Source organism: Zophobas morio, unplaced genomic scaffold, assembly GCF_036711695.1.
Source record: "Zophobas morio isolate AGI-343-1 ecotype UQ-CSIRO unplaced genomic scaffold, CSIRO_AGI_Zmor_V1 ptg000256l, whole genome shotgun sequence".
Classification (NCBI taxonomy): Eukaryota; Metazoa; Arthropoda; class Insecta; order Coleoptera; family Tenebrionidae; genus Zophobas; species Zophobas morio.
This window is the reverse complement of record NW_026972360.1, coordinates 29443-40619: the sequence shown is the minus strand read 5'-3', so window position 1 is coordinate 40619 and position 11177 is coordinate 29443. Positions and strand designations below refer to the sequence as shown.

Here is an 11177-nt window from a genome sequence, read left to right as displayed (position 1 = left end):
AATGGTGTAAAACCACCATTACAGGGACCAGTACGATTTTAACATTAGGTTTAAGCACCTTAAATTTCTTTTTCTATCTATAGACCGCAGATTGCTAATAATCCCCACTGTTCTAAAAGTTTAGTAGTAACTATAATATTGATAGAATAGGTAAAAATAGAAAACACAATCTATGTATAATAAGTTTAATTCGTATAAGTATGGAACAAAAGAACACATCTCTTTCTAACAAAGGTCATATCTTGAAAAAAGCCTTTAATTCCTTCTTCTCATGTCCATTATCTAAGAAAAAAAAATCTAAAACTCTGAAAAGTCAATGTTCAAAATTGTTAGATCAGTTGGATTCCGATAGGTTCTAGATTTTTTTTTGTATTTCGTACTCTCGTAAAAAAATTTAACTAGGGTTGTGTCAGCCGACATTTACTTTCCTACTTTAAAACAGTTTATATTCGAAGATAACATTTTTCTGAAGAATTTGGGGTTATCCTGCCTATTGGTATGTAGACACACTAAGCGGTACTTTTTATATATGACTTAACTAACAAATATATTAGAAATTACTGGAATTTAACTATCTCGGAATAAGCTCTGTACATTTCTCAACTAAATTAGTAAATGAGGAAGTAAGTGCTGAGAAAGTCTCTCATTTACTAGACGAAAGGAGCCTCAGTGCTAATAATATCAGCACCCAACTATACCAAGACAAAAAATTTAACAACCACAGCTTCAGCAGTTCCGACCTACCTAGTTATTCTGCTGGATTGGATTATTGCCAAAAAAACGAATATAGTATTTCTAACAAATTATATGGCAGTGACAGTTCCAACTGTATAAACAAGGAAGAAGACAATATTGAGGTGAAAGATTTTATGAGCGCCATATTACCTTGCTTTACTGATACCGCGTTATCGGAAGAAACTAGACTTTTAATTTTAAAGGTTTGATCTTATACTTGGGCTATTTAACCTATTAAGTCAATATTTAAGTAAACATACCGCTTCCACCAGAACAAATATTCAAAGAAACTTATTACTAAGTCTACAAATAAAACTTGATAGTTGCTTAAACTGAAAAAATATAATACGGCATCTAGGCCAAAAGTGGGAAGCTTTTTTGATCAAACAATTCTGTGTGTGTTGTTAACCGGGTCCCAAGTGTTAAAATTTGAGTTTGCTGCTTTAAATGTCCTTTCTTTATAATATTATTAACTAACGCATAGATAGTTTTGGCTGCTGTGAATTCGAAAAAGTGCCATATTCACTCTGGTTAAATGTTATTAAAAGATTACTATTACTTCAATTAACTCTAAAATTCATATTAAGCAGATCACCTTATTTCTTTTTTCAGTGGATGCGTTGAACTTTATTTAAGAAGTAGTAGCTTTTGTGGTAAACTCTCTGCTGAAGCAACTTTGAAGCAGCTTTTGTTTGTTTTGCTTGAAAGAATAAACGCTGCCAGTTCTACTGGGATTACCGTATAATTTTTGTTCAGTACTTATTTTAGTAAATTTAAGTTTGCTATAAACCGAAGGGAGAAGAAGAGGCCGCCCCAGATGAGGAAGAGCATAATCACGTGGATGATATAGACCACTTAAGTAGTTCTACGCTGCCTTAAATTTTTAGTGAGGGTAGTAACACAGATCTTCCCCTAGGGTCGTGCTTCGAAAACATTTTTCAGGTCGATGGATATCTCATCTTTCAATATCTCTGTGAATTATCCATCGTAAACGTCCAGGGTAGCAAAAAACACTATGAGCGTACTTGCATTAATAATAATAAAGACTCGGTTTCACGATTAGACAACTCCGAAAAAAACACAACTTTAACGAAAAGGACCCTTGCTTTGGAATTACTGTTAATAATTCTGAAAAATGCGGGGGCAGGTTTCTAAACCTTCCTCATAGGTTTTTCTGTATTAATAGGTTTATCTTATAGCTTTCTTGCGGCATAAACATTTTATTGATGGCACAAAGCGTCTGTTGTGCGTTTCCCTTTCTCGCAATGTTATATCTTCCTCTTCAAGGCTTATTGAGCTTTCCTTAGCCTTGTTCTTGGTGCTCCTAAAATGGTTTTTTTGCTGCAACTTTATTATATGTTTGTAAACTGCGTTACTAGCGTTCAAATTTTGAAACGATATAGTAAAAGTCTTAATGCCATTGTTAGTTTATATAAAAACTTGGTTTCTACCTGATGTTCTTTAGGTTTAAATCAAGCCTTAAAGCTCAGATAGAAATTTTATTTAAAAACGTTCTTTTACTGCTATTGGAGTCTTCAACTTCCTCTGTAAGTTTTTGTAACCATTACCATAAATATGTTCTCCTCAGCGATAGCCACCCAGGCATTGTAAAACAACGCTACTAATTTGAGCAGCACCAGCGTTAGTTTTTTTATAGATGACAGGATATGGTATTAAGAATTCCGAGTGTATAATTTAATAAGCTTGTATTATAATTCACAAAATGTATGATGTTTTGCATCGAGCAAGAGCCCTTGAGAGGCTCGCAGTTTTTAGTTCTCTTTCCTTCCGATAATTATGTTACTATCATTAACAGTGTTAAAAAAAAAATTGCTAGCATTGGTAGTAACACTAACATTTCTTTAACAAAATAACATGGCTATCTAGCTGAATCACAAAATGGATGTCCTGCAGGCTATTTGGTACATTGTCTCGGACGCCCAAACTCTGCAGGATATATTTATTAACTACGATTGTGACATTTCAATGGATAATCTTTTCACCCACCTGATCGATGATCTCTCCAAGATTGCTAATAGCGGCAGTACTAACATTAAAGGTAATAGTAATATTAATAACAATTGCTTAGCTACTTGGTATCTTCCTTGTGTTGACGTTACTTAGTAGCAAGTGTTTTCCTTTTTTATAACTAATTAGTTAACCTAAACTATTAATGTATACTAAATGATAAAGGTAGCAACCTTTTAAAGTTACAACTACAGTGTTGATGTTGCTTCTAACTTTAGTTTCGATGAACATAATACTTCTATGTATAAAACTCAGCATTATAAGATAGTCAGCATGCACAGCTTCTTGACAAAGGCGAAGCCTAGATATTTGTTAAAGTTTTCACACCCTTGGCAAGCTTCATATTTCTCAGGGGTAAATGACCGCGAGGAAAGTGTACGAGTTAAGGCCCTTGAGTGTCTGGTAGGGGCCTTTTCTTCCACCAAGGATTGGCTGTATCAAATGGCCTCAAGAGAAGAAGCAAATATAAGAAATAGTTCTTATGAAAAAAGAGAAAGCGGACATAACACTAGTGTCGACTATGGTATTGCTTATAAAAGTTTCTCGTAGAATGCTTGGTTAAATTTTCTATAATATTTCAACTCTTCTTGCAACATGTTTTACCAAACCACTTGTCATATACTAGTGAATGAAGATCTTCCGGAGCTTTACACCAAAAAGAAAATTCGCAAAGACAATATCGAACGGGTAATTGGCCTCCCCTCAGCAACTTAGAATCTTTTTCACTTCTCAATCCCTCTCATGGCTCAGACTAGCAATATTATTTGTACTAATAATTGGGTTAAAAAAGTACTCCTCAATTTTTTAATGTAGATTATAAAAGTTTTTAACCGGAAGCCTAAATATGGCGTTGAACTCGCCCTTCAATCTAACTTATTAGAGGCGACAGAGAAAAGTGTCGCGCATTGGTTGCACACGGAAGCCAGGTGGAGGATGGTCCCCACCATGCTTAAATGTATATTGGTTACTTTAACGGTAGGTTAAGCAAAATAGCGATTGGCGAATACTTGGGCGAACATGACGAGTTTTCTCTTAACGTCATGCATAAGTATGGCAGTTTTAAACGTCTAATATATAATAAATTCCACGTGTCGATAGCAACTACTTTTTTTACCTTTTCGCAATTATATATTTAACCTCTCCTTTAATAGTTACATCGATCAACTAAATTTTCAAAATATGGGATTTGTGGATGCTTTGCGGTTTTTATTAAAGCATTTTAGGTGACTCAAAATTGCTGATAGCACGAGTAACAATAACATTACTCTCAATAGGCTGCCAGGCGAGGGACAAAAAATCGATCGCATTGTTGAAAAATTCGCCGGGAGGTTAGATTATTAACGAAATCTGCTATTTAGCCCCCCTCCCCCCTCTACCCTCCCCCTATGTGAGTACGAGCGCCCTCCATTATATCCTTTACTAAACTATTATTGCTTAATATAATATGACATTAGTCCTTAACACTTACAACACACACTTTTCTCCAATCCTCTACGTTATTTTGACTTTATTTTATGCTTAATGACTAATAAACTTTAGGTTCGTCACGTGCAATCCCAACCATGAATACTTTTCAAACGCTGACACAGCATATGTTATGGCGTACTCGACCATTATGCTCACGACAGATTTACACAGCCCGCGCATTAAAAATAAAATGTCAAAAGAGAGGTTTCTTTGTGGTTATAATCATCGCTATAGGCGGCTGATGATAATCTCTCTGATTGTCAAATCCCTTAGTTAAATTTAGAAAGCAAAAGTGTAGAAAGATTAAATAGTTTTGCAGAACTTTGAGTGTGCTAATATATATATACCAGTAAAGGATAAAAAATTATTTTTTTCTTTTTGATATACCCTTTCTCGTTAATATGCTGAATATAAAGAATTTTGTGAACAATAAATATTAAATATAAAATCTTGGTTCTCTTCAAAAGCTAACAATTCCTTTTTCGTAAAACTTTATAAAAAAGTACTGAAACGTATTTTACGTAATATTAAGTCAAGTTAAAAATAAAAATTTTATAGTTAAAAGTATCAAACTTTTTTAAAATTTTATTTTAAACTAACGGTAAGAGGTGAGACAGTTTAGATTTCAAAGTTCTAAGATATGCATCTGTTTTCGAGAGTGAAGCTTTAGATAATAATAAAAAATTATTGTAGCTACGTTTATCTCTCAGAGGCTTATAGCTTATCAAAAACTTCGCTTTTTTTTTTCAGTTTAAGTTTATTGTTTTTCGTCACTCAGTTTTATAAAAAACAACGCTGGAATTAACGAGGGAAAGGATCTTCCTGCTCACTTTCTTTCTGAAATTTTCGACAATATACAAGTAACCAATTTTTTTATAACAAATTTTTAAAATTTTTTAATTCATCGTAAATTTTCGCCATCGTAAAGGTTAAACCTCCTTTTTTTTAAAAAAGGATTATTTTTTAATAAATAATAATCTTTTTTATATGAAACCTCTAAATATTTTTTTTATTCGCCTTTAAGTTCATGTTATTTTAAAACCTCTATAAAAAGGCAGAAGAGATAAGAGTCAGTGATAACATGCCTGAACTTTTTTCTGGCGATTACCATGCACTTACTGAAAGGCAGAAAAAAGCCATGTTTTTAAAGCAAAGGTTAGATAATTAACAAAAAGCCTTTTATATAAACTTGTTGAACTCATAAAAGAAAGTAAATTAGTAAGCCAACACACAAATGCATCTAAATGTATTTATTATTTACTTTACCCACCCGTGACTGTGGTATTTTAGCGCCTTTATAGCCCTAATAGCTGAGGATTTGCTCTCTTCAACTAAAATAACCACAGCTTTTGTTCCGGCAAACAGTTATAGGTCTCGTTCTATCATACTTAGGCACACGCAGTATATAAGTCCTTCTCTCATAGCCATGTTAAATGTATGTTTGCTGTTGCGTTTGCTCCCTGTCTGGCCACGTTTAGTCTTCATCTCGAACGAACTTTTAGTGAAAAGGTGTACGCTTTATTATACTACAAAAAGCGAAACCCTAATTTTGGCTCTGACACGTGCACTTCAGACTATGAAAACTTGCTTGAGAGGTTTTCAGGACGCAATTATAATTCTTCTTTCTCCGGGTGCGCATTGTTATTAAATTGTTCTGCTAAAGATACTTATGATCAGTATATTCACATAGACTTCAAATCGAAAGAGATTCTTTTGTAAAAGCTTTGGCCACTTTTACCTCGTTATCAAATGGTTATTCTTTACCCTCAACATTGACGCGGAAAAACGTGCTCATAATCGCGCTTAATATCTTAGTAGTGCCGAGTTACTAAACTTTTCATGTCAAGCAGATACTCTGTCTAAAAACTCTGCTTCGTCTCTTTGTGGAATACGGCGATATTCTGTTGGAGTGTTGGAAGGATGTTTTTCGGTGCATATCCAATCTCGATAAAATTGATATTTGTTTGGATGTGCCTTTGAAAGTATCACCTTTTCTAACTTTTGAATGACTTAACCCGTCACTCTTTTTTGCTAAGGAACTTGCGGATCCTCACAAAGAGTTTACTAAAGAAACTATAAATATATCAAAATCTTTGCTGCGTTGTAGCTTTGAAAGTATATATTCAACATATATTATATAAGAACAAATTATTTTTCTGTGTTTATACCTAGTTAAGACCAGAACCACTTCGTTGAGCCACAGCTTTTTGAATGAAGGTTTTCTAAAAATAGATAAAAAATGTAATAATAATAGTAATAATAATATTAAATAACAGTACCGCTCGATCTCTCTGGCGACAGGAAAGAAGTTACTTTTACTAAGTCATCAAAGGACCATGAAGAATACTACGACGTCATGAGCTTGGCGAACGCCGTCGACAAAATATTTACTTTTAGCAAAGAGTTGCCTAGCAATTCCGTTGTAAACTTTGTCACGGCTCTTTGTGAAATATCTTTATCGGAGCTATCGGTAATAAACTTGTTTCAGTTATAATATTTAAAAGTTGTCCTTATAGTTATGTTTTAAAGTTTTTATATTATTTTTTAAATAAAGTAATTATTATATGATGTTGACCTGAAGGAGTCGCCTCCTCGAATGTTCATGCTGCAAAAAATTGTAGAGATATCTTACTATAACATGGAAAGGATACGCTTAGAATGGGTTCTAATATGGAAACGTCTTGGAGATTTTTTTTACAAAGTAATTGGGTTCAGTGGTTCTTCCTTCAATATTTACTGCCGCTTCTTTTTTTCGGAAAGGTTGGATGCATGAGCACTAACATAGCAACTTTTGCAGTGGACTCGCTTAGGCAACTCTCAATAAAGTACTTAGAAAGAATGGTTTGTTCTTTTTTGAAAAATTGTTCCATTTTCCATGTGTCAGTGTTTCCGCGTGCTCTTTGCTAACAGGAATTGGATAACTTCAATTTTCAGAAAGACTTTCTGAAGCCCTTCGAGTACATTATCTGTCACAATAAAAGTCCGGAAATTCAAGAGTTGGTTATCCACTGCTTGATGCATATATCACGTGCTCAGGAATTTTTTTGTCCCTTCATGTTATCTGTCGCTTGTAGCTATCGACTCGCTTTATCTTTAGACAAAGAACTTAAGGTCCGGATGGAAGAGCTTGTTTTATGCTCTTTCAGTACCAGCGAGATCAAACGTTATGGATTTTTTTATAATGGCCTCTTCTTAGTTCCCAAAGTTCGTCACATTTCCCCCTTTTTCATCCAGAATGTAGAGATTGTCCGTCTGGCGTTTGAGTCGGTGCACACACTGTTAGACGAATTCACTGATCACTTCATAGAACTCGCCACAGCAGACGTTGTCGCATGTTTAGTTCAATTTTCTTGTGTCTCTAGCTCGCCCGTGCTGTCCATGGAGGCTGTAGATCTCTTAAAAAAAGTATCCCTCACGCTTACCAGGAAGGGAGGCCTCCAAAAGTACTTTTTTTTTCACAAAAGCAGCAAGAAAGCTCGATCTTACTAATTTTTATAACCCGGAAGACTGTGGGCGAGTGGCTGGGTCCCCCTGCTCGTAGGGCTTCACCACATCATGATTCAATGTTCCTCTTTGGAAGTCCGCTCAAGGTGCACTCTTAACGAATCATTATGCACCTAAGAGTTCTTTATGTTGTACCAACAGGGCAATGACCGTTTTGCACGAGGTTTTAAACTCCCAAGGGCACCATTTATTAGAAGTTCATTGGTCAGAACTCTTTCAGATTATATGCAGATTATTTGACAACGAGCGCCTTCCTAATAACGCAATCGAAGTGATTTCAACGTTTATCTCGGTGTTTTGTATGCTTAGACTTCATTAACGTAAGCAGAGAGAAGAATGGTTAAAGACAACTTGTAATTTGTCCCTCTGTTGCGCGACTGAGTTGCTTATAAAGTTTTACAATCGCCTGCCAAAAGAAGTTCTACAAGAGTTTTACTGTGCGGTTAAGTGGTGTGCAACTGCAGGTTCATTTTTCTCAATTCACCGCATTAGCCAACCCGCATAAGGAAAAATAGATAACGAACATTTACTTCGAATGTCACTGGAAAATTTTGAAAACTTTGTGATTAGTAAAGGCAATAATTTTGACAAAAAGCAGTGGACCGCTACTTTAAAGACTCTTCATGAGCTTTTTAAAGTCACAACGCCCGTTGAACTTGTGACTCCCAGCACAGATACACGTTTCTTTAATACTTCTGTACAGTAATTGGAGAGTTTATTTTGTAATATTATTATAGAATCAATAAAGTCTTGCAAACAAATTGTAATATTAAAGTGCATGGCTCAAATAAAACTGCTTTCAGTGGTGGAAAACATATTATTTTGGAGTCATTTTCATTCCAACGAACCTGATGCACATGAAAGCACTTGTAAAGAAGTATACTTTTTCTTCAATACTCCCTTTTATATCTTCTAAAAAGCATTTTTATTATAAGTCGTACTTAATGCTTGACTTTGAGCAACTGGAAGAAGTAAAAGAATTTGTAGAAAATTGTTATCAAGTTGCCCATGTTTTTAACTGCAATCACTTGCGCAAGACTGAATTGTGGCAAAGTATTCGTTTTTCCTAAAATTTTTTTTTACTTATATTTTAACAGTTTTTACCATTACTATCAGTTGGTTTTACGAAACGCCTTCCTCATCTGCTCAAACAGGAGAGCAAGGCGCTCCATTTAATGTTAGGTGCAGAGGCTTACTTATCTTATATTTAAATTTTCTTCTAGTCATATTTTAAAAAACCTATATTCATTTGACGAGTGACCTCCTTTGAGGCCGCTATTATTGGCTTATTAATTTTTATTGAATTGTGTTATTAAAATTGACACTAGCAGTTTTTTATAATTTTTCATTCCCTTATTAGTTTTATTGCATTGTGCGTATGATAACACTGAAAACTACCAAGTTCGGGAAACCCTGGACACAAAGTAAGAGGAATGTGTAATTAAAGTAAAAGTGATTTATGGGATTTCTTAACCTCTAAAAGAATAATGGTTTTTGGAAATACACTTTTCACCTGCTTTTTAAGCGAAGAAAGCGAAAGAAACCGAGAACTTTGGGTGCCCCTGCTCACTTTTTTTTTAAGAAAACTTGTAGAAATGACAGCAGCGAGGGTATAATTTTAGTACTGAAGTTTCCAAGTTAAGCTCGGAATTTTTTTATTTAAAAGTTCGTCCGACACTTAAAACAGTATTACCAACACCTTTTAAAAATGATGGGTCGCGAATGCAAACTTGAAATTAGAACTTTGCTTTCAAATATTTTCGCAAAAATCTACGACGAAATGGTTTTCTTTACTCCACTTTTTTTTAGTCGCTATTGTATTTGCATTGTGTGTAGCTTTTTAATTATAGTGTAAGCAGATAGCCAAAGAAGAAAGCAAAATTTTACTAGAGCAAAAAAGCGTTCTTATAGCAGAAAAGCGTAAAGAATGCGATAAATCAATAAATCCTGAGGAAGCGTTTAGCTTTGTTGATCAATACGCTCTCCTTTTGGATCAACCTAACAAGGACAAAACTTCATGTAATGTTACTGCCCTACGTGATGAAAACAATAATATAAATGATAATTATTAAAAAGTTCTGTGCTGACAGTTTCTTATAAAATAACTATTCATAAAAGTTTTTTATTTCATATATATTCTTGAGTTAATATTTACGAACTGACTTGAAGTGAAAATGATATATTATCTTTTTGCTAATACCCTATAAGCTAGACCACATTAAAATTCTAAAATTCTGATAGTGGCAAACAAGATTTCACATAATCTATTGGATTAAATGCAATTTACCAATTTTTTTATTAACATCCAATTAATACACTTCTAGACTAATCTGAATATTTTGGATTTTTTTACATGTATCTATCTTAACGAAATAAACAGAGTAGTAATTAGTTGCTCTGGTTTAGGTGTTTCTCTTGTTTTTTTTTGTTTTTTTTTATTTGTTATTATTCTAATTTTAACTTTATAAATCTATAATTATATTAGTTTTTTATTTTCCTTAGTTTATTTGTGTCCCTTTCCGCTCTTAGTTTTTCGGGGCCAGTGTGCATCAGCCGCACGTGTACCAAAGATGCTGGCCTAAGATAAGACTCGACCCGTTAAAAAGAACAGGAAAGAGGGCTAAAGCGCGCAATGTCGTGAAGCAGCCCCCGGTGCCAAACTCAACCAAATGCTTTTTCCTTATCAAGAAAGAAGTTGCTTGTTGCCTTCTTTAGAATTGAATGCATGGGTCGGCCTTTTTGTCTTTGTGCCCTTGCCATAATTTAACAAGTCATGCTTGGCGCTAATAAACGCTTTCAGGTGGCGCAGTGTGGCGGTTCAGCTATTTTGCAAGATCTACAAGAGGCTGATAAACCTGTCTTTGTTTAGCTTAGCGTGTGGTAGCGGTGTCTTCGGGAGCATCATAATAGTAACCTTGGGTTCAGCATCACGTTCGTAAAGCCGTCGGGGGGCGGCGCCTATTGTCACAGTAGAGCTTTCATAAGCTCATTAACGGTAACGGTTAACTTAAGTCGCATTTTGGCATCAGGCGGTTTGTAAAACTATAAAAGCATTTCATTTATAGCCAAAGATACACACGGCACACACTGAGCAGCGAGGAGGCCAGGCAAACTATCACATTGGCTACGTCGTCTTCCCTCAAAAAGTTTCCATATTGTGGAAGGGTTAAAAAAAAAAGTTCGGGTTTCTGTAATGGGCGCCAACCTCGGAATGTGACTCTACTTCCTCTCCTACTGACGGTCGGTTGGGGTGTATAAACAATTTTTTAAGCGCTGCCTTAAGCGTTAAGTAGTCTGCAGGGGTTAGGACGCAGTGACCACTCGACCCCCGCAGTTGGGGGCCTTTAGTTAATGAAACAAAATTACCGTTTCCACAATATTTAAAACCATTCCCAGCATTTTTAAAAGTGTTATCATTGCCTGTGTTAGGTAATAATTATTAT

General features: G+C 34.9%; 3 protein-coding genes across 3 annotated transcripts; all 3 read left to right on the top strand.

Moving 5' to 3' along the window:
- The first annotated feature begins 200 nt into the window (after positions 1-200).
- LOC135119356 (uncharacterized) lies at positions 201-2963 on the top strand. Its single transcript, XM_064043768.1, has 12 exons — positions 201-352; positions 403-496; positions 555-938; positions 1220-1265; positions 1326-1474; positions 1531-1594; positions 1652-1735; positions 1799-1882; positions 1935-2067; positions 2201-2282; positions 2623-2794; positions 2929-2963. Exons 1-12 carry the CDS (start codon positions 201-203, stop codon positions 2961-2963), a joined length of 1479 nt encoding a protein of 492 aa, XP_063899838.1.
- Positions 2964-3036: 73 nt separating this feature from the next.
- Positions 3037-5861, top strand: LOC135119355 (brefeldin A-inhibited guanine nucleotide-exchange protein 2-like). Its single transcript, XM_064043767.1, has 11 exons — positions 3037-3286; positions 3389-3450; positions 3577-3689; positions 3743-3811; positions 3915-3986; positions 4038-4091; positions 4303-4434; positions 5009-5090; positions 5285-5385; positions 5521-5739; positions 5804-5861. The coding sequence occupies exons 1-11, from the start codon at positions 3037-3039 to the stop codon at positions 5808-5810; spliced, it is 1161 nt and encodes a 386-aa protein (XP_063899837.1). The 3' UTR covers positions 5811-5861.
- Positions 5862-5931: 70 nt separating this feature from the next.
- LOC135119354 (brefeldin A-inhibited guanine nucleotide-exchange protein 2-like) lies at positions 5932-9806 on the top strand. Its single transcript, XM_064043766.1, has 19 exons — positions 5932-6017; positions 6081-6212; positions 6267-6345; positions 6403-6447; positions 6507-6700; positions 6812-6931; positions 6991-7071; positions 7141-7673; positions 7737-7820; positions 7876-8005; positions 8063-8198; positions 8250-8414; positions 8472-8611; positions 8670-8787; positions 8851-8916; positions 9095-9158; positions 9218-9344; positions 9401-9517; positions 9585-9806. The coding sequence occupies exons 5-19, from the start codon at positions 6587-6589 to the stop codon at positions 9804-9806; spliced, it is 2217 nt and encodes a 738-aa protein (XP_063899836.1). The 5' UTR covers positions 5932-6017; positions 6081-6212; positions 6267-6345; positions 6403-6447; positions 6507-6586.
- The last annotated feature ends 1371 nt before the right edge of the window (positions 9807-11177 follow it).